Source organism: Ostrea edulis, chromosome 2, assembly GCF_947568905.1.
Source record: "Ostrea edulis chromosome 2, xbOstEdul1.1, whole genome shotgun sequence".
Taxonomy (NCBI): domain Eukaryota; kingdom Metazoa; phylum Mollusca; class Bivalvia; order Ostreida; family Ostreidae; genus Ostrea; species Ostrea edulis.
Window position 1 is genome coordinate 26,719,014 of NC_079165.1, and position 24,200 is coordinate 26,743,213.

Here is a 24,200-nt window from a genome sequence, read left to right on the forward strand (position 1 = left end):
TTGAATAAATGATACACTCTATCCACTTTTAGTATACATGTACATTATCAAGGTATTAACTTTATAAAGTATAAAATTAGGAAATTTCCTTTATATTGCACAAAATTAGGAAAATTTACTGTCTATTGTATAAAATTAGGAAATTTCGTTTTTATTGTATAAAATCAGGAAAATTTGCATTATATTGTATAAAATTAGGAAAATTTCCTTTACATTGTATAAAATTAGGAAATTTCCTTTCTATTGTATAAAATTAGGAAAATTTGCTTTATATTGTATAAAATTAGGAAAATTTCCTTTATATTGTATAAAATTAGGAAATATACATGTACTTTATATTGAATAAAATTAGGAAAACTAACTTTAAATTGTATAAATTAATAAAACTTACTGTATATAGTATAAAATTAGTAAAACTTACTTTATATTGTATAAAAGTAGTGAAATTTACTATTATTGTATAAAATTAGTAAAACTTACTATATATGGTATAAAATTAATAATACTTACCTTATATTGTATAAAATTAGTAAAACTTACTGTATATAGTATAAAATTAGTAAAACTTACTATATATAAAATTAATAAAACTTACTATATATGGCATAAAATTAATAAAACTTACTGTATATGGTATAAAATTAATAATACTTACCTTATATTGTATAAAATTAGTCAAACTTACTCTGTATTGTATAGAATTGATAGAATTTACTTTATATTGTATAAAATTAGGAAAATTTACTTTCATTCCTTGTGATTTAACTTTTTGAAAAAAAACGGATTTGATGTAACAATCATAGAAAAACACCATGAATTTTTTTAAAGTAATACTGTCATGGGAACAAAATGGAAACAGAGGTAGGATGTCACACATATATGAATATATGCTCCGACACATCTTACTAAACTTCTGAACACAGTTGTTGCACTTTTTGCCCATTGGCTAAAAGAAACTGCAAAGCGTAACAGTCAACTGATGGATTTAACAGTGAAAGTAAATGCCATTCACCGTTACTGTGGAATGCAAATTGAAAAAGTTTGACAGACAGTCGTTTGCGCATAAAGTTTTGAATTGTACAGATATTCAAGTGTACACTCTTCTGAGAATTGTTAGCATCTCGTACTATTCATACAAAAGAAGTCACTTGAGAATGGCCACCTAGTCATGTAAACATTGACCATAGAATGATCACACAGTCATGTAAACATTGACCATAGAATGGCTGTTGATGAATAAAAGACAAATCCCAATTTTCAGTCATTTTAATGACAAAGAAGTTGATCTTTTGCAAAAATATCCCATTTGAAATGCTTCCTCAACACTTGAGTCCAAATCCTGCCTTGAATGTCAACTCTACCATATTTTGTGGAATTCCGTCTTGAAAACAGACGTAAAATTCTTCTTTAGATCTCTGGCGACTGTACAGAAAAAACATATTTAACTATATTATAACTGTAATTTAACTAAATCATAGTATAACAATATTGTATATGTTCCGCTTTCATAGAATATCTACAACTGAACTACCAGACAACTTCAGGAAAACTAATAAGCATATATCTAAAGAATGACAATCGACAAATGTTTATAAAGATATTTGACATTCAAGTGCACCTGATAAAATATAGTCTCTCAATTCCAACAGTGCAGAGGTCTTCAATTCAAATACAGGTGTATTAATCAAGGCCTTCAACACACCACGTGTACTGCTTACTCCCCCTCATTTCGTTTACACTTACTACCTAACAATTGTGTTTGATGATGTGACAGGAATCTATATCACCCACTGCACCCCATGAATGAATGAAGTCTTGTAGAATTGGTCACCCTTATAATGATATTGTTTGCAATACCTGTATTTTTTAAATAAATGCATAGCTAGTATCAAATATGTATCTTTTTTGTTGTGGGAATTTCAAACCTTGATAAAATTGCATTCAACAAGTTCATTGTCCTCATCTTCAAAGCACACACAGGTCTCTAAGTGACTTTTGTACACCTTTTGCAGGTATCTTTACTTTTCTTGAGCATTTGAATGACACTTTTGATCAATGACAGGGGTTTTTTTTAATCATACTTTCGCTTATAATGAATCTATTATTTGTGTATTCAATACTATTCTACCAATTGTAATATTGTGTAATGTTTCCATTTTTCAATTCTCCTACTGTTTCATACTAGTTTCAGATCATGTCAATAACACTTTAATAATTTTTTTTGTGATACTTTAACCATTTTTAAACTCCGAGACTTCAACATTGTCAAAAGGTAGGAATAACCATAGTCCAGGTGTGGTCAGTGAAAGGCTGGGAAACTCACCCCACAACCCAGTAACTGGCTGGCACCCCGGGGGCGGGAACTGTAAACATCACGCCTTCTTCCCTCATGAAATTGAACGTTGAATCATTCACATAAGGGACTTTGGTGTCCATTTCTGGAATCAGTGGAGGGGCTGGCTTCTGAAAATGGTACATAAACATGTATGCACGATGATGTATGTTGTCATAATAAATATTCTTCTGTGACATAGAATAGTGTACCTTATATGTAGCAATTTAACCCTAACTCAGCAGATATTATAATTTACCCCAACTCAAAAGATATCATAATTTAACCCTAACTCAGGAGATATTATAATTTAACCCTAACTCAGCAGATATCAAAATTTAACCCTAAGTCAGCAGATATTATAATTTAACCCTAACACAGCAGATATCAAAATTTAACCCTAACTCAGCAGATATTATAATTTAACCCTAACTCAACAGATATCATAATTTAACCCTAACTCAGCAGATATTATAATTTAACCCTAACTCAACAGATATCATAATTTAATCCTAATTCAGCAGATATCATAATTTAATCCTAACTCAGCAGATATTATAATTTAACCCTAACTCAACAGATATTATAATTTAACCCTTACTCAGCAGATATCTTAATTTAACCCTAACTCAGCAGATATTATAATTTAACCCTAACTCAACAAATATCATAATTTAATCCTAATTCAGCAGATATCATAATTTAATCCTAACTCAGCAGATATTATAATTTAACCCCAACTCAACAGACATCATAATTTAACCCTAACTCAGCAGATATTATAATTTAACCAAAACTCAGTAGATATTATAATAATTTAATCCTAACTCAGCAGATATTATCATTTAACCCTAACTCAGCAGATATCATAATTCAACCCTAACTCAGCAGATATTATAATTTGCCAACAGATACGTACAGTCTTTGCTTTTCTGGGTTTTATGATAGCCTTTGTTTGTCTGGGTTTTACAATAGCCTTTGTTTGTCTGGGTTTTACAATAGCTTTGTTTGTCTGGATTTTACAATAGCCTTTTTTTGGTCTGGGTTTTACAATAGCCTTTGTTTGTCTGGGTTTTACGATAGCCTTTGTTTGTTTGGGTTTTACAATAGCCTTTGTTTGTCTGGGTTTTACAATAGCCTTTTTTTTTGTCTGGGTTTTATGATAGCCTTTGTTTGTCTGGGTTTTACAATAACCTTTGTCTGGGTTTTACAATAGCCTTTGTTTGTCTGGGTTTTACAATAGCTTTGTTTGTCTGAGTTTTACAATAGCCTTTGTTTGTCTGGGTTTTACAATAGCCTTTGTCTGGGTTTATAATAGCCTTTGTTTGTCTGGGTTTTACAACAGTCTTTGTTTGTCTGGGTTTTATGACTTACCCTTCGGTATCTGTACTTATCAAACATGTGTTTGATTTCTGAACAACAGCGGTGGAAATTTTGGATGATTTCTGTGTTACCAGACACAGGCTCAGGGGAAATGATCACTCCCTCATGCTTGTCATAATGAAGGAAGTGAATAAGAGAGTTGTCTGCCCCTGATGTCAGTCTGGAAATAAAAGTTTTTCACACTTGACTTGATTCATTAAAACTGTTGCACACTTTACACATGATCAATGCTCTTGTTTTATATTCTGTACCTTTGTCTACATCATTCTTTACAAGAGATAACATATCCCCCCCACTTCAATGTTATTCACAAGCGAACACAACACATTCACACATTTTCTGTACAAAACCGTACTTGATTCTGTCTGAGTTGAGTGAGAAATCTGTCTGCTTCTCCTCTTGTATTTCTGAAAACAGTCGTCCTTTCTTATTTCTTGCCTAAAAATACATAAAAGAATTAGATTTTACATTAATATCTGAAAAATATATATTCGAACGATTCTTTTTCACAAATCAAAAACTTGACCAAACAAAAAAATAACAAGAAGCCCGTGGACCACAATGTTTACCTCAATCACATCATTTATCAGATGCATGGTAACCTATATACAAGAATTTTATGGAGCTAAAACAGTTTATTTTAAATAGGAGAAGTCCATGATGAATATACTTTAGAAACACATATGATTAAATAAATATGAATATTTCTGTGGAAGAACTACTGGAACCTTTGTACAGTGAGAGTATCAGACCTCCTCCAATCTGTTACTCTATTACTGGTATCTGTTCATACTCGAAGGATCTATCCGACCGTATCGAGTCCTAAAACCCCACTACGAATATTTATTTATACTCCAAGAATCCATTAGACCACATCAGTACCAATATTTATTTATACTCCTGGGATCCATCAGACCGTATCAGTACTGGTATTTATTTATACTCCAGGAATCTATCAGTACTGGTATGTATTTATACTCCAGGGATCCATCAGACCGTATCAGTTCTGATATTTATTTATACTCCAGGGATCCATCAGACCATATCAGTACTGGTATGTATTTATACTCCAGGGATCCATCAGACCGTATCAGTACTGGTATTTATTTATACTCCAGGGATCTATCAGACCGTATCAGTACTGGTATTTATTTATACTTCAGAGATCCATCAGACCGTATCAGTACTGGTATTTATTTATACTCCAGGGATCCATCAGACCGTATCAGTTTTGATATTTATTTATACTCCAGGGATCCATCAGACCGTATCAGTACTGGTATTTATTTATACTCCAGGGATCCATCAGACCGTATCAGTTTTGATATTTATTTATACTCCAGGGATCCATCAGACCATATCAGTACTGGTATTTATTTATACTTCAGAGATCTATCAGACCGTATCAGTACTGGTAGTTATTTATACTTCAGAGATCTATCAGACCGTATCAGTACTGGTAGTTATTTATACTTCAGAGATCTATCAGACCGTATCAGTACTGGTAGTTATTTATACTTCAGAGATCTATCAGACCGTATCAGTACTGGTATTTATTTATATAAAAGGTAGCTCTGCTTACCCTATCACTTCCTGCACTGGAGTTACTTTCCAAGGATCCATCAGACCGTATCGAGTCCTTCCGTCCAAGCACTGGTATTTGTCGTCCTTTGTTCAACAAATTACTTACATCTGGAAAGTGAGTTTCAGTAAGTTACACAAATATCAGTCGATGAAATTTCACATTTTAATGATTCAATCATGTTCTCATTGGCTTTAGACTGATGTAGTTTGCCTGATCATGGCAAATTGAATGGCTTTGACTTTCAATTTGACATATGCTATCTAAAACATGAATAAAGCTTCAATATAGACCTCTACAGAGACAGTGTACACATTTTGTTACTGGTTTTTATTTCAATTTTTAACTTCATCTTTCCAGGATGAATAGCTCTTGATCAAATTTTAAAATATGTGATGGATTCTCTACAGAATCACAATCTAAATTTTGGTGTTTTTTAAAATCTAATTTAATGGGCTCTGAAAATTTTGTAAAAATGTCACTTCACCCAAACAAATAGATGGACAAGAAAATGGGTAAGTAAACAAACTTAAAAATGTGTCTGCTGTGGTCTGTAGGTGACCCATAAAAACTCTGAATGTTGTGACCTTCACCTATTCTAAAGGTCATGAGGTAACTTGGATTACTATGAGGGGCAGTGTGTGTAAGCCTTCTCTAGTTTAGAACTGAAGTCACGGACAGTGAATGTGATATTTACCTAGTTTAGAACTGAAGTCATGCACAGCGAATGTGATATTTACCTAGTTTAGGACTGAAGTCACGGACAGTGAATGTGATATTTACCTAGTTTAGAACTGAAGTCACGGACAGTGAATGTGATATTTACCTAGTTTAGAACTGAAGTCACGGACAGTGAATGTGATATTTACCTAGTTTAGGACTGAAGTCACAGACAGTGAATGTGATATTTACCTAGTTTAGCACTGGAGTCACGGACAGTGAATGTGATATTTACCTAGTTTAGGACTGAAGTCACAGACAGTGAATGTGATATTTACCTAGTTAAGGACTGGAGTCACGGACAGTGAATGTGATATTTACCTAGTTTAGGACTGAAGTCACGGACAGTGAATGTGATATTTACCCCATTTAGAACTGAAGTCACGGACAGTGAATGTGATATTTACCTAGTTTAGAACTGAAGTCACGCACAGTGAATGTGATATTTACCTAGTTTAGAACTGAAGTCACGGACAGTGAATGTAATATTTACCTAGTTTAGGACTGAAGTCACGGACAGTGAATGTGATATTTACCTAGTTTAGAACTGAAGTCACGCACAGTGAATGTGATATTTACCCCGTTTAGAACTGAAGTCATGGACAGTGAATGTGATATTTACCTAGTTTAGAACTGAAGTCACGGACAGTGACTGTGATATTTACCTAGTTTAGGACTGGAGTCACGGACAGTGACTGTGATATTTACCTGGTTTAGGACTGGAGGTTACAGGGTATTCTATATTGTTATGAGGGACAGTGTAACACTTACCTAGTTTAGGACTCGATGTCACTGGGTATCCTATATTGTTATGAGGGACAGAATTTCTCAACTCTAGACACGGGACAAGTCGAATTCCCTGGGTGATGCTCCTGAAACAAATTATTTATCACACATTTACATTTTCCACTGGTTTTTCTTCATCAACAGTAAATTTCGTACAAACTAACAAAGTACTAGAATTTTTTTTAATGAAAAACAAATGTCTCCCCAGCTTCCCAAATTGGAAGTGCTCCCAATGAAACTTCTTCCCCTTAATGTACTGCATGGTATGAAGGAGAAAGCATGGGCAGGAACATAAACATCATGAACTCTGATAAGACACATAGGAGAAGTGTTCACAAACTATATTACACCCTCCACAGCTTAGATCCACTAAATAATTGGATTCTCCCGTCCCACCAATATGCACATCTACAAATAACAATGAAGCATTGTACAAAGTTTCAAGTCTATCCGATAAGCCATATAGGAGAAGCATTCACAAGATTTTGTGACAGACAGCCGGATGGATGGACAGACAGAAAGCACAAAAACAATATGTCTCCTCCTGAAGAGGGGAAACATATATTACAATAGATCAACAGAGTGATGTCTGTACACACAAAGTAAAATAATACTCAGATGAATTAAATCTCGCATTCCCTCCTAACCCAGTACAGTGTACCGTGTTATACATGTAGTTATAATACAGGTAACATCCCATGGAGAGGATAAGGCCTTAGGGGGGTGTTTATTATACTATTATTTTCATTCTCTACAAGATCCAGGGAAAACAAAACTACAGAAATGATGTAAATATAACTTAAGACGTTGTCGATGGTAACATTGATAATTTTCACTCCTTGACTCGACAGCGCCTAAATTGATAATGGTTTTCTTGAGATGAAAATTTAATGTTACCATCAACTCTATGCACTATTTATTTAATAACATATATGCAGATGTTTGCTGCATTTGACAGTTAAATGTTTTGTGTCTCATCCCAATTTATGAGGAAATCCACAAAATAATACTCTGGAAATACATCGCTGGCCACATCGCTAATCCACAAAATTGTTGGGGTGGAAAGCGAACTGTTTCCGCCCCAGTAGATGGCTACCTTTTAGAGCAGAGGTGGTTCAGGTCTAGTGAGTTTATCTGTAGTAGCACTGTCTTGGCCTGATCAATATACAGAGGATCCGGCTGAGGGAACTTGTTCCGCCTAAATACAGGAAAAGAGACATTTATTAATGCAGAGTTTATGCAGTACTCCTATTTTTGGTAGAGGGCTTAAGGCATATCATAACTACTTAATATTCACATCATTAGTCTAATACAAGCATGGAAGTGTTAAACAAGACTTAATCACATGAATTTTGCAATTTCAGTAGAGGATTTCTTGTTTTCTTATTCATTACTACTACTAGAATGTAAAGTAAATGTGAATAATACACTTTGACCCCCACCCCACCATGTAGCAAAAACCCTACTGTGGGAATTTTTTTTTACATATCGGCTGTTTAGAGGGTTTATTCTTTCTTTCTACACTTGTAGATAGTTTTGTCCCATTTTACATTCATCCAGACACAGAGATAAGAGAGAAATGGTTTCACCTTGTCTTAAATCTGCCCACTGACGAGGGCGACAGGAGCGAAAATAAAATGGGGCGAATATTTCACTGTATTTATTTTGACCTTGTGGTTTACCACTCCCTCCCCCATAACTTCAATCTTATGAACATAATCATCTGCAACATTTCAAAGTTTACTGGCTGAAGGCTGTACCTATGGATATGATGAGACACATGCTACAAATCCTATCACTACAAGACCACTCGTAGATGCCTGGGCTATCACAAAAATCCAACCCCCCCCCCTCCCCTCCAAAATAAACTGACTGAAGTTTACTTTGGTGTCCCTGTGTTTTATGTGTCATTAATGTGTACAAATGAATGTAAATCTCAAGGTACTACACAACAGTAATGCTATACTGTTATCAAGTGTTTGTAATTTTACCTACCTATATTTCTAAAGTATTTTCAAAGCATTTTACTTACATCTGGAAAAATCATTTAGAAAAGACAGCATAAATTATTCTGAACGTGTATACTTACTCGAGAGTTCCTTCCCTTATCTCCAATAACGTACATAACAAACTCCGTGGATGTGTATACTTACTTGAGAGTTCCTCCCCTTATCTCCAGTAACGTACATAACAAACTCCGTGGATACATACACTTACTTGAGAGTTCCTCCCCTTATTTCCAATGTGTATACTTACTTGAGAGTTCCTCCCCTTATCTCCAGTAACGTGCATAACAAACTCCGCCTCTGAAACAAACAGGGTAACATGATCATCTCATAACCAGGTTATAAAATTTTTGTTTGACTTTGATTTTTCAATGTACAAGGCCAAAAATATCAATTGTTGTGTTAGTCAAATTTAGGGTAGGTGATTGTAGGAAATAAATCATTTTTTTTCTCAAACTGTAATTTAAGATTAGACAAAGAAACATTCTAAACTCTGATCACAACTTCCATTGTAGATGTACATCAACATATAGAATATGAGGGGCTCAGTTTTCACTATCAATGCAGCTGTTGATTATGCATTGATATAAATTGCCTATAAAGTAAATTGTAAGTGTCAACTCCAAAAGAATTTTAATTCTGAACCAATAATCTACTGCGCAATACATTAAAAAACATTTCTTGGGTAGGGGGTATAATTTAGGGTTGGCTGAGTTATCAAAAATAGAGCAATTCTTATTTTACGCCAAAAGATATGAGGCCACATGTTTCTTATATATATCATTTTCAGTTTACAGCTTTATAATAAAATTCCATTCTTTATTTTCAATCAAAACCTTATTTTAGTAACAACAAACACACACACTAAAAATTCAAATAATACTAAATCATGTGTCCTGACTCTGAAGATTTACATCTAGACGGAGCCTTAATCAGTGTATTAAAGTGGTGTATAACACATTCCTCCCGTCCTGTGAGTTAGCCTCTTTTTCCACTACGTGTCATGAGGCCACCATTCCCTGAGACTTCCACATCACAGTATCTGTATTTACATAATGCTCCTCTTGTCTCTATTTCTAAAGTTGGAACATTAATTTTATGGCCCTGTTACAGCAATGATTTTATTATCAGATGCAGAAACAATGTCCGGCAAATCAATTTCATGCTCATTAATTTTATACTCTTAATTTTATGACAGCGAGTCACACCTTTACGTGCTATGAATTTTTGGACAATAAAGACTCAGGTTACTGTGTGTGTTGATCAATAGCCCCATTACTGTAACTACCCATAAGTCCCATCATCATCCACAACAACAAAACTCACTCAGGTGTGACTCAATTCAATCAACCAACCCATCACTATTGCTTCTTATGGAGAAATAAAGACCTTGCAGATCTTTATATCGGAGGAGAGTGGGAGAAAATACTGAATATCTAATATCAAATTATATACCATTTATTATAATTCTGGACATAAAGCTGACATAAATCTCTCTCTCTCTCTCTCTCTCTCTCTCTCTCTCTCTCTCTCTCTCTCTCTCTCACACACACACACACAGAAACTATTTGTGTCCATACATCAATATTCAGCCCATATAATATATCCCTGTAAATTGAAGGTTAAAATGCAGCATTGCATAAATTCATCAACTGGCAACAATATACAAGCTCCTGTGTACTCACATATCCCACAATGAGCCACATGAGCTTGGCATCCACTGGCTCTGTGTACCCAAACACCTGTTCCTCCCCCAGGTCAAACATCTGTCTCGTGGAGTTCACTTCCTGCCACACCACCAGCTGCTGAATGTTGTCACGGCAACACAGCAACAACAGGGACTGGTATTTCAGGTAGAGGTATATGTCAATTAAATCTTCTTTAGGTAGGTGATTGCACAAGAGATGAGACTACCAAAACAAGAAATGGTAGGTGCTAAAGAAACTACACGAAAATACTACTATTGTTCGATTGGGGCTCAATTTTCATGGATTTTGATCCCATGAATTTCAAACCACAACAAAATATACAGTCTATTTCATGTTTTATTGTACAGAAACAATATCCACAAAAACATATTCCAACAAAACTGTAAAATCTCAACAATTCACAAAAATTGGTCCCCACTTGACTCCACAGTATTTACATCTTGTAGAGATTGCTGCATGCTGTAGGTTTTGTACTTTCACTAATATTACATATCATTTCAGACTCTCTGTACAATATACATGTACATTTCTTACCTTGTAAAAAACACAAGAACCCAATATCGTGAAAGCGCGGCGGCATCCAAAACAGTTCTCAGACTACAAAACAGTTCAAGAATTAGTAACACAACAGCAAAAAACTAGTTCTCAGACTACAGAGCAGTACAGGGACCAGCAACAGTGAAAAACAATCATGGAGATCCATTCTGATCAATTATTTCTCCAGTCCTTACCATATCTGAAAATTCCTGAGCTTCCCATGAATTAAGGATTTTGTCAATTTTTTCCTGAAGAAAAAAAGAAAATATTTGAATTCTCATTTTTCTATAAACCAGAATCATTGTGATGTTTATACCATGTAATCAATATTCCTCCTTCAGACACAAATAATCCTGGTGGGGTCCCCCCCCCCCCCCCCCCCATCTACCAGTATTTTATCTATCTATTTAATTATTTGTTTTAAAGAAAAACAACATTTTTGTATGTGGTTCCTCAAAATTTAGAGTAAAATAGTTTAAATCTTACACTGGCTGAAGATAGAAGAGGTAGGTAGGCTACATGACTACAGAGACTGGTATCTAAGGAAGCCTGTAGTCTCTGTGACGATTTCTCAGAGTGAGGCTGATTTAAACCGAGGCTGTTGAAGAACAGAGCTAATAAGCAGTTCAGATCACCATGGTTACTAGCATTCATAAAGGCATCCATTACTGAGTTGTACAATATGCGTAACAAACGGAGTAAATTTCCCATCACCATGAACACACTCAACCGAGGGATCCTAAAGAGAAATAAATAATCATAATTAGTTTACCTACTGTATATACAGAGTGCATATCAAGTAATACATTTGATCTGCCTATTCATTTAATGCTGAAATATACCGCAGTTGATGTAAACAGTGTATTGTGATGCTTCACTTTTTTTTTCTTGGTGAAAAATTGGTGTATTGTGATGTCATAAATTTGAAGTGGATAAGCCTTATCAGTAGCAGAGTCTAAGTGATAAGTACTCCAATATGCCACAAGTGATTCGATGTTTTTTCTTCAAATCAGGAAAAAATTGCATCCTTCATTCCTTAAAACATATTTTAAAAAACACAATTTAGTTCCACATGGGTAATTCCCATTATTTTCCAGCTGGTGAAGAGTAAATCATGTGACTTACATGTCCAATCATTGAAGCGAGCTCGTCACGAGCTTCGCTCGCTATCTTATAAAAATTGCAAGTTTAAATATCATCTTGGTAAATTGCTCACTATCTACTGACAGTAACTCACTGAGTCTGTTTGAAGGTGAGAAGAAGCAGAGTTGTCTCCTCCTTATAATACCCCACAGTGTATCTCTCCCCATTGTGTTCATAGCTCGATCTGTAACAAATCAAATCAAAGTACTGATAGCACTGGAAGACGGTGTAACAAATCAAAAACACAGCATACTAGACTACAACACAATCAAACATTCACAAGCAAAACACTGGCTCCACAAAGTGGGTCATCCCCTGGTGGACTCCGAAAACTACAACACAATCAAACATTCACAAGCAAAACACTGGCTCCACAAAGTGGGTCATCCCCTGGTGGACTCCGAAAACTACAACACAATCAAACATTCACAAGCAAAACACTGGCTCCACAAAGTGGGTCATCCCCTGGTGGACTCCGAAAATGGGGCTTCCTCTCACAACACTGGAATTTATGCCAAAACTAATATAATCAAATAACAGAATTACACACGTACACACACACACACACACAAACACATTGTCCTATATCTCATAAAACTCTATGCCTAGGGATATCACAATGAAGTTTTCATCTAAGTTTTGTGAAAGTTTTAAAATCTTTACTGTTGTAGTTTGGTGTGTGACCACTCCTGTGCCGTGTGGTACAGGGTAATTAGTGCTCCCCTGATGTCTGTCAAGGTCGTCTTTGGGTACCGATAAACCAGGTCATCCTGTCACAAAATACCAAAATTTGTCAACTATAAATCAGCCTGTAAGTTTAAACATCACTTGAAATTGCAACTATCACATTCCATAAAATACATGCATATCTGTACCGGGGTATTCTTCATACCAAGTTTAATGCACAACAGGCAGCAATACAGTAAGAACTTTTTGAAGCTCCTCACCTGCGATGCCTCAGTTTCAGACTGAAGTTTCTGGAGGTCTATAAACATCAGACAGTGCCCCAGGGTAGAAGCCAAGTGGTCCGTCCCCGGGGCGAGGCCGCTGATTGCCTGTACCAGATCTTGGTCCACTGTAGTGGCCCTCAGTGGACTGAGGACAGGTACCCGCGGCTGTTTACTGATCACCTGCTGTATGACTACGGACACCTGAGGATAACACAATAAACGTCAGTGAAAATGTACAGCAGAAGGGCCGTGGGCATCCATACCTTGATTTCTAACTTGATTCTCTCAACAGAATTACAGTATTTGCAACATCAACACTCAAAAACAGTTTACTTGAGTACATTCAATGATGATGTAACAGTAATTCAAAATACAGAAAAAAATCTACTGTGAATACATTAAATGTTTTTCACATACACAGCACATCAGCATTATGTATTATGTAAAGGGTGATTCTTTTCTTAATATTCAAAATTCAGTTTTGCTCATAAATAGAATATAGTTCAACATAATTGCAAAATTTGTGCATTGTCACAAGCAATTTAACAGTAATATTTGATATCTTCTGTTTATAAAATGGGTACTAGAAGTTTTCTTATTTGTCGTAAGTCAATAAGTAGGGGTGTTGTTATAAGTCAATATTTATAGGTTATAGACTTTGTATGGGAAAATATGACGACTGAGTTTTTTGGCGCGTACACGGACCGAGCTTGCGAGGTCCGTCCGCGACAAAAAACGAGGTCATCATATTTCCCATACAAAGTCTATAACCTTTTTATTATGTACTTTCAATTTCATTTAGAAACTAACAATAATTTTATTTTTAACAATAACTTTATCGGTTTAACTGAGTAAAAGATGAAAAACACGAAAAATTTCAAAATTAACGGCGTAGAAATTTGATTGTGACGTAATGTTTGCGGGCCGGAATGTTTCTGGGCATATATCGTGTGATATATGCCCGCAAACTTTTAAAGAAAAAAGAAGAGATGAAATTGAAAGTATATAATAAGTAGGAGCATTGCTGTAAGTCAATAAGAAGGATTACTGCCATAAGTAAATAAGTAGGGGTGTTGTCATAAGTAAATAAGTAGGTGTGTTGCCATAAGTCAATAACTAAGTAGGAGTATTGCCATAAGTCAATAAGAAGGAGTATTGCCATAAGTCAATAAGAAGGAGTATTGCCATAAGTCAATAAGAAGGAGCATTGCCATAAGTCAATAAGTAGAAGTATTGTTACAAGTCAATAAGTAGGAGTGTTGTCATAATTCAATAAGTAGGAGTGTCGTCATAAGTCAATAAGTAGGAGTGTTGTCATAAGTCAATAAGTAGGAGTGTTGTCATAAGTCAATAAGTAGGAGTGTTGCCATAAGTCAATAACTAAGTAGGAGTATTGCCGTAAGTCAATAAGAAGGAGTATTGCCATAAGTCAATAAGAAGGAGTATTGCCATAAGCCAATAAGAAGGAGTATTGCCATAAGTCAATAACTAGGAGTGTTGTCATAAGTCAATAAGTAGGAGTGTTGTCATAAGTCAATAAGTAGGAGTGTTGTCATAAGTCAATAAGTAGGAGTGTTGCCATAAGTAAATAAGTAGGGGTGTTGTCATAAGTAAATAAGTAGGAGTCTTGCCAAAAGTCAATAAGTAGAAGTTTTGTCATAAGTCAATAAATAGGAGTGTTGTCAGAAGTCGATAGGGTGTTGCCATAGTTTAATAAGTAGAAGTGTTGCCATAAGTCAATAAGTAGGAGTGTTGCCATAAGTTAATAAGTAGAAATGTTGCAATAAGTCAATAACTAGAAATTTTGCCATAAGTCAATAAGTAGAAATGTTGCAATAAGTCAATAAGTATGAATGTTGCCATAAGTCAATAACTAGGAGTATTGCCATAAGTCAATAAGCAGGAGTGTTGTCATAAGTAAATAAGTAGAAGTGTTGTCATAAGTCAATAAGTAGGAGTGTTGCCATAAGTCAATAACTAGGAGTGTTGTCATAAGTCAATAAGTAGGAGTGTTGCCATAAGTCAATAAGTAGAAGTGTTGCCATAAGTCAATAAATAGGAGTGTTGCCATAAGTCAATAAGTAGGAGTGTTGCCATAAGTCAATAAGTAGGAGTGTTGCCATAAGTCAATAAGTAGGAATGTTGCCATAAGTCAATAAGTAGGAGTGTTGCCAGAAGTCGATAAGTAGGGTGGTTAAGCCGTAAGTGAACTTTTTATATATGTCCCACAGTATTTGGTCGTCGAGGTTTAATCACTGATTAGCTTATTACATACCTAAAGAAAATGGAATACTACCATCATAATATCAATTCAATATTGATAGACAAATGGAATGCATGCATTAAATTCCACTGGTCCATGAAAACCTACATTTATGAAGGTTTTTTTTTTTTTGCCATACCTCTTCCTTGTGAGAAATCTTCAACAGGATATCATCAATGTTGTCCCATGTGATCTCACGACCATTAATTAGTCGTAAACAATCTCCTGTTTAGAAAGAACATATATATATTGTCTGACACACAAATCAATGGCATTGTTACACAAATATATTAGACAGGATCATTCCACAGAAATAGTATTACTTTTAAGCTATTTACCTATCTGAATTTTGGAGTACTTTGCAGTATGACTGTGAGGAACTAGCCCCCTGATACACAGTCTCTGTCCACAGGACGACCTAGATTTGGACGGGAAGTGACCGGGAATAATTCCAATCAGCTCCTTACACAAAATCCGTCCCAACTGACCGGGCCTCCTCGTACGGTCAGAAATGTCAAAATTCTGAAGATTCACATTTTTCACTTTTAGTTTCACTCTGCGAACACTGTCCATCCTTGTGAAATCTATGCTTGCCTCTGTACACTTATCTCCCACAATGCTCAGCGGTTCATAGTCAGGATTCCCTTCCTGTCCCCCACTTGTCTCATCATTGTCTGTCCCGTACCCAGTGTCGTCCGTAGAGTGACCGTTGTGTGGACAGTGAATATTATCACACTTGTGTTTCTTGTTTCCAAAAAGTTCTAAGACAAAAAGGCGGCCATTATTCCGACACTCTGGTAGATTTAATGCAGTGGAGCTATTGTACGCACTGAAATAGAAAGAGTCAATAGTATGGGAAAGGTACAGAAATGTGACTGAAGTGATACTCTCAAAGTTTTACAATCACTCACATTAAGTCATAAACATGTCTCTACTGTAATCACACAGCACTTAACAGTTCACAGATTAAACAAAGTCATTTCACCCTTTCAGACCTTTGCTTATCATTTATTTAGTAATTAGTTAACTGTACTACTCATATCTTTATTCATAAAACATAAAAAAAACTTGTATGTGTACATGTATTAATGAATATGAAACACTGTCGATATTTTAAACTAACATGGCACTGCAGTGATAATGTAAGACATTTACCCCAAAAGGTTATTTAACTGTTCCCTCTTACCATTGCTTATCGGTCATTATCTCAATGTAAATTTACCTAAAGCATTTCTGTATTCTATTATATGTACCGAGTTTGTTTTGTGTGACCCAATAAACAGAAAAGATGGGATTTTAAATGTCTTTAACCACTAAACAAATCCCAGAGAATATTATCAGCTTATAATTCTATAATCTATGGTTTTTGTTGCTATACAAGTGTACCAAGAAGATTTCAGTCTAGCCAGTTCAGATCAGTTTGGTAATTTATTGAGTGATCAAAGGCCACCAGCCCCTAATATATTCACCATTCCACATACAATTTCTTATTACATCAAACTCAAATTTTGCATAACAGTCCATCAATGTAATTATTATTAGGCAGTAACTAATGCTAAAGTGATATATTTTATGATTACAAATATAAAATATGATAATGTGATTATATTACATATAAATACGATAATATGATTATAAATATAAAATGATTTTAAAGTCGATCAGGGTAATTTTGACCGATGGGTAAATTCGAACGGCTGAATATTTATAAAAATAAATTAATTAAAATATAAAATGGTGTGTTCTTGTATTTTTGAAACAATTTATAAGGAAAATATGCTTTATTGAAGCCTTTCACACTGTTCATAAAAAAATGTTGTTTGAAAAATATATGACAACATATGTGACTGTAAGATTTCCATTTACTCTCTCTCTCTCTCTCTCCCACCCCCACCCGATCGATAGATATAAGTAACCTAACTTATTACTAATGAACCTCCTTGATTTGGAAAACAATAGGTATCATAAATAACTAAACTAAATACACACCTTCATAATTATATCTCATTATTTTAAATTCATTCCCATCCTACCCCTAACCCCATCCTCACAATACAAGTTCTCGAAAGTCTAAAACTAGTAATTTCTTGGAAAATCATAAAATATGGGGCACATAAACAATTTTTAAAAGTATATACTTAATTATCAGCAAGACATTTTTTCTGTTTTTATCCTCGAGTTTTCGGTCATGTATCCACCCCTAAACACACCTAAAACTTTATCTTTGATATTTCTAACAATTTCATTGACCGTACGTACATTATAATCTGTAAGTAAATACTCTCAAGACAGAACGAGTACATCAAGCCATTGACTACTCTCAATACGTACAGTGATTATTAACTTTAAAACAGTTATGTACAGCAACAATGACCACACCTGCTATCTACATGGTCTGAGTGTATATTACATAGCTCCTGTGAATGATTTCTGTAGATTTTTAAATTTAATTTTGTTCATACATCATCATTTTAATTGCTCTTATCAAGATCTGTGGACGCATATAATACTAGCAGCAACGTCTGTGTAAAACTGCCAGTTTGAGAGAAAGTTACAAAACAGTTTATTGTTTGGATCGATTAAATTCTTAAAATGTCCAGCATGTACAAAATATTGGAGCTGAGCATACTTAACATTCAATGAGAACATTGATAATCAACAGCAACAAGTTAAAGAAAAAGATGAGACTATTTACTGTGACTTTATAGCGATACAATATATTACCCACTCGTAGACTACTCTCATTCTCAACCTAGTGTGGCAGATTGTAACCAAAACTACAAGTCCTGTTCTCTGATCTCAACTGAATATGTAAGAGTTATCTAAACGTAGTTAGATTATGGTAGTACATTCAAAAATTATGTTAAAGAGCATTGGACTGTAAGAAGCATAACATTATGACGTGCTGTGGTTTGGACTACTTCTACCAGTCAGTGGCCTCCGTCATCTGATTGACTGTTCTGCCACGTTGGGGTGTGCGCAAATTAAAAAAGAGAGTGATTTAAAAATTTACTACATCGACCATAGCTCAGAGCATCAGTATTGCAGTAGGGGTTCTGGGTCATTCAGTCCTGCCATAAATTATCTGCTTTCCCTATATATATTTGTAAGATAAAAATTTCTTCATAACCATGCATAATGTTGAAATTTTAACTTCTGCAAAATTCCCTTGGACCTGCCATGGGGTACCCCAACACAGCCATCCCCACCCCCTACAACACGAAACGTTCACACCCTGCATCTGCCCATAGTTAACATAAAATTTCCGACAACAGTTATTGGAATGTCAGTCGCCCTCTCTGTTGTGACAACCTTGATAAATACATCATTGATTTACATACGTTTAGGGCATCGCACAAACTTTTTTACAACCGAATCTTTCAAGTTTCTTTCACCATCACTTTCAAACACTTCCTAAATATGAAACCAATCCGCAGCAATCATCATGGTTCCGGTTCATTGCGCATTTTAAATCACCCCACTACTGAGTTAGTCATTGATGCGTTGACATATAATTCAGCATTCTACATGTATTACCTGTACATAGTTATCATACAACATCACATATCCACCCTCCTCAGTGGAAAACCAGATTTTCTAAAAGGGGTCACAACTTTGCAAGGACGGTACGGCACGTAAGAGGGAGGGGGGGGGGGGGGGGGGGTCTTGCCCCACTGGAATTTTTTTTTATACAAGCAAATGAAATATACTAATTGACAGTAAATAATAGTACTTAATCAAACAACTCACTATATTGGATGATCGCTATATGCACACCTCAGCCCCGCAAAAGCAATGTTCATGTGAACATCCTTATAACGAAATCGTGCGATTTTCCTGAATATCCTATTCCTGTTATTTTACAAAGTGAAATCTTCAGTGGAAACAGAGACATAAATAGCATGATGTAATATGTTATATTTGATTATAAGTCTCTAGTGGAAAGACATACTTAATTTCTATTGTAAATTATTTGAAATCTATGCAGAACTAGTACAAAAGGAATTTGTTCACCTAAATATTGAACTTGTTAAATACTCGATCTGATTTGGTGTTTTTATATAGATTGTCCACTTCTTAAGAAATCAATATCTCTTTTGACATTTATCTTTTCTTTAAAACGATTATATGTATATATTTTCATTTTTGGACTCTTGCTGATGCTTTGAACAATATATCAACTTGGCACGCGTTTTCTTAAGTTTTAAAATACATGTAATAGTTTTCAAAAATATTTCTGGATACTTACAGTATTCTCTCTCTCTCTCTCTCTCTCTCGCTCTCTCTCTCTCTCTCTCTCTCTCTCTCTCTCTCTCTCAGATAACATTCAAGCAATATCAGCTGTCAATTTGGTGTCGGAAAGTTTCACTGTAAAATTGTGATTAACAAAGTACCATTTCAATGACAGAAAAATTAAGGTTTATAAACGTTTGATATTGATACTTGGGTTAGAAAATTTATTCAAAGGTTCTGAATGAAACAAAATTACATTATTGTCTTCCCGTACAAAAATTGGGTTCTATACAAAACTATAAATAAATATAAATGGTGTCATTTTTAATTAAATGTATCTACATTTTCCTATCTGTGAATCTGTGTATAGTAAAGTCTGTGTTGCTCTCTGTCATTATATGAATATAAATATCATTTTATGCCTATACATCACGCTTTCACGCCTCTACGTGGGGACTTTATATTGGAAATAAAATATCTTCTAGAAATTTAAAAAATGCAGTGTATCATGAGAGGCCTCCCTTTTTAGTTGTGAGTCGTCACCCGCAGACCGCTCCCGTTTATCTAACGTACGAAATATTTAGTGTTATTCGACTTCATTGTGCACGATTTCTGTAGAGAAGGGTGGAATATTTACAAAAGTTTACATTATTTAGAATTAACTTATTAAAAGTTTCCTTCTCTTTTAAGAGTTTGGTCAAATGCATTACACCAGAGCTCGAACAAATACCCGCCATTCGGTCCCAGTGGAGCTATTGTTCGAGTTTCAAACAGAAAATAGTTTGAACTACAAAATAAACATTTTTACTTGTCCAAATTTGTCTTAAGTAAATCGATTGTCGGAACTCTGGCGGGAGCCCTAGAAGTTCATTCATTAAGTCAGAACATTGAGAGTATAAAAGACGGATAATGACTTAATAGGGATAAAGATATTTTATGTAACTTGAAGAAAAAGAAACCTGTGACTAAAGCGATTAACGGGAGGGGCGGAGGATAAAAAGTTCTTTCCATGTCTAACAGAGACAACAAGTAGTCGTAATCCAACTAGACTTAATAAACTGAATGCGTTTTTTTTTTTATCTAATTAAGATTAGATGTTAGATCCACTTGTATATACTCGCTATACACTAAATGACCTACGCGAGCAGAGCAAGGGATCTAATTTTAATTAAAATGTGTGTATTTTCGGTGACTTTTTATAAATCGATTTATGTAACTTTAAAAAAAAAAACAACTAATGTTCTACATAAATAAATTCTTCGGCAATTTCAATAGCCCGACTCGATCACTTTGAACTGACGGACACCTTAACACACTTTCGGGGGGAAAAAATCAAATTAAATCAAAATATACTTTATCATCAAAAACTGAGTTATTTCTCTACTTTAATCCGACCTAACATAAACTACAACTCAACCAGGACACATTCAAAGATAGGAGTTAGGTTATAAACAACAGAACCCGTCACAATCAATGACAAGTACCCGGATAGAATAAAGTGCCAGTGGATTAGGCTGTCTTAACACGCGTCTTTGATATGTAGGTATTTAGACAAAAGAAAGCTCGCGGGGACCTACATATCTCCATCACTTGCGGGGAGCGCAGCGAGTCTTCGATACAATAGCTATTTCACATAGTTGTGGGGGACGATTTGGTTCATAGCAAATACATTAAGATCGAAATCGACATACGAACGGGGAACAAACGGTGTCTGCATGCCTACAAGTGTTAAACCATTAAAACAGAGGACTATTGATGTCTCCGTGTAACTGAATAATGCAGAATATTGAAAAAAATATATTGCTAACACTCAGCAAATGAAATTACAACAAAAACCTCCCAAATATTGTGAATAATTTGCCCTAGGCCTATGTTCGTATGAAAATTCATACTTAGATTGATTGATATCCTCACACACCTAGTATTCAGGTATTGTCGTGATGGCTAACGGGAATAAAGAGGGAACATCAAAAGGGAAAAGGTGTTTAAGTGAAAGCATTACAAGTAGCTCAAAATTTACACGCATGACTGAGTGAGCCATTTGTCTCCTTAGTGCGCTCGTTACATTTCAGAAATATGTTTCAATAATAAAGAAAAAAAAAAAAATCAGTAGTCATGAGAAACGGCGCCCAGAGGTCCATCTGTGAAGAAATTTAAATGTAATGATTCTTTCTAACTCTTCTGTCGTTGACGTTCAATGATATCTATTAGTTCCCAGATATGATTTTGACTTCTATCAATCGTTAGATAATTAATGAGTATTTGACATTCCAAAAAATCCCGGGGATAACGCACGATGGACATTTATATACGGGAGGGGACTTTTGAGATCTAGTAGACGTATGTTTACAAATAATCTATATATATATATATATATATATAAATATATGTGAAACAGTATCGTTTAGTCCGATATGCCCCCGCACGTCAGACTTCAGACTCGATACCTGTGAGAGAGGATTGTGCTGACACTGTCAAACTCCGCAGCCTCCGTCGTCCGGGACAGGGGCACCTGCAGACCAAACATCCCCTGGATATTAAGCACTTCCGTTTTCCTGAGTGTGGAGTCGGACTTCCCGCCACCTTCGTCTGAATCTGTCACTCATTCCGTGCGTTATCTCGTACATTTTGGACACTCTGCATTGTCCATCGATCAATGATCTTGACGACTATTGTTTAAAAAAGTTAACTTCCAAAAATTTTCACAGCACTTTGAAAAAGTTTAAAGAACAATTCCTTCGATTTTCAATAAGTAGAAACGGTCGTCCGTTTGTTTAAGAGCGAGCCTTTGTAACGCTAATCCCCGCGCACAGTTTCGTCCACTTTATTGCCGAATATTTCCTCAAAGACTGGGACCTTTTTCCCCACCGTGTCACATTTATGTTCGATTTATTCCATCTTAATTGATTTCCAATAAAACCAATACTGAATAATCACCAAAGCGTTCAGGTAAAACAATGCTACGATTCACCTTAATCAATCACCTGAGAAGAATCGTGAGACAATCTTACTTCAGTACACATTTCCTTTTTCCATTAACAAAGTAAACCTGCAGGATCCAATGAAAATGTATTTTTGTTGATAGAAATGGAAGAGGCCATATTCCGTTCTCCATCTATAACCAGCTGTATGTTTTTGTTTTATTGCTATGTTAGACCTACAAAAAAATAGAAAGGAAAAGCCGCGTGACAAATCCCGGCTTTAACAGGACCCACATAATCATTTAATAATCCTCACCGCGGGGATTCTCTTCATTCAATTCTTCTCGCAATCTCCTAATTCCTGTTAACAATGAAAGATAGTTTGTGTATTGGAGGATAATCCAGGCCAATATTTGGACATATAAATTTTTATATGTTGACAATTGCCATCCAATTTCGAAGTGTTTTAAATGTTCATCGGAATTCCTCACCCCAGGACTTTTTTTCAGACCACAGCGGTGCCCTGCGTGTATCGTAACCGTAAGTGAATTAAATCCAAGCCAAAAAAATTATTTTTAAAGTTCTACGAGCAAACGTTTACTGTCACAAACAAAAACACTGTCATAAATCCCGTGTATTCCATCGGTCGTGTGAATTTGACATTAATTATGATTTTCATTAACGGACACTTCGCTTACATTCCTTCCTGCAACTGAGTGAAAACCAACAAGTCAAGTGGATCCGTTTAGACGATCGAGACACGAGTTGTCCAGTAGTCTATCCCCTCGCCCCCTCCGCCTGTATGTATATAACGATCACCCAAGCAGTAATCACAACTATACCCCGATATCTTAACAAAACTTTGAACCTCACTGATTGAACATTAACCGTCTTAAAACTGCTATTTGTGTTTGATTTGCTTTTAGAATGTCGCGCGATAATACTGGAAAGCTTGTCAATATTCGAGGCGGCCCTTTTATAATTGTGGTATCAGGGTCTCTCGGGTCGAGGGAAATGTAACATTTGTGTACGTAAACATGAAAACGTGCAAAGACAACGAGGCGATTAGACCGTCTTGAGTATTCAAGGTCCACATTTGGAGTACACTTTGAATTATTGAATCAAAATACACCTATTCTAAGGGGGATTTATTTGTTTTATCTACTTACGTGTATTTCTATTTACTTTTAGTACCGACATTTTTAGTACACATGAAGAACCGAATTTATAAATTCATTCATTTAATTAATTATCATATCCACCTCGGTGTGACTCTATAGCGTGGAGATGAACACTTTAACACTGTAATTATACTCAGGAGCGGATCCAGGAATTGCGGTTACGGGGGGCGCCATTTTATGAGGCAGTGGGTCCAGGGCGAAGCGCGCGGGGGGTGGGGGGGGGCAGAGTGCGAAGCCCCCGGATTTTATGGGGCTTGAAATATTTCTCCTATTTAGTCATTTGTACTATTTTCTATCATTTTGATAAGGTGAAATTAATAAAATGACCCAAATTTTAAGGGTTTTTTTTGGAAAAAATTAAGTTCTCCCAATAAAGTGATACAAGAAATCCAAAGATTTTGTCATTTATTTCTCCGGGAGTGGAAGAAATTATTGCTTTTTTTAACGTTTAGTA

At 35.3% G+C, this 24,200-nt stretch overlaps 1 protein-coding gene across 1 annotated transcript; it reads right to left on the reverse strand.

Annotated features, from left to right (window-relative positions):
- Positions 1–1,250: 1,250 nt before the first annotated feature.
- On the reverse strand, positions 1,251–23,370 carry LOC125681189 (protein inturned-like). Its single transcript, XM_048921156.2, has 18 exons — positions 22,092–23,370; positions 15,750–16,240; positions 15,551–15,636; positions 13,146–13,349; positions 12,862–12,968; positions 12,293–12,382; positions 11,542–11,794; positions 11,250–11,303; positions 11,053–11,115; positions 10,495–10,719; positions 9,060–9,109; positions 7,900–8,001; positions 6,789–6,889; positions 5,298–5,407; positions 4,071–4,153; positions 3,707–3,875; positions 2,324–2,463; positions 1,251–1,422 (listed from the first exon to the last, which is right to left on the reverse strand). Exons 1-18 carry the CDS (start codon positions 22,169–22,171, stop codon positions 1,320–1,322), a joined length of 2,511 nt encoding a protein of 836 aa, XP_048777113.2. The 5' UTR covers positions 22,172–23,370; the 3' UTR covers positions 1,251–1,319.
- Between the last annotated feature and the right edge of the window lie 830 nt (positions 23,371–24,200).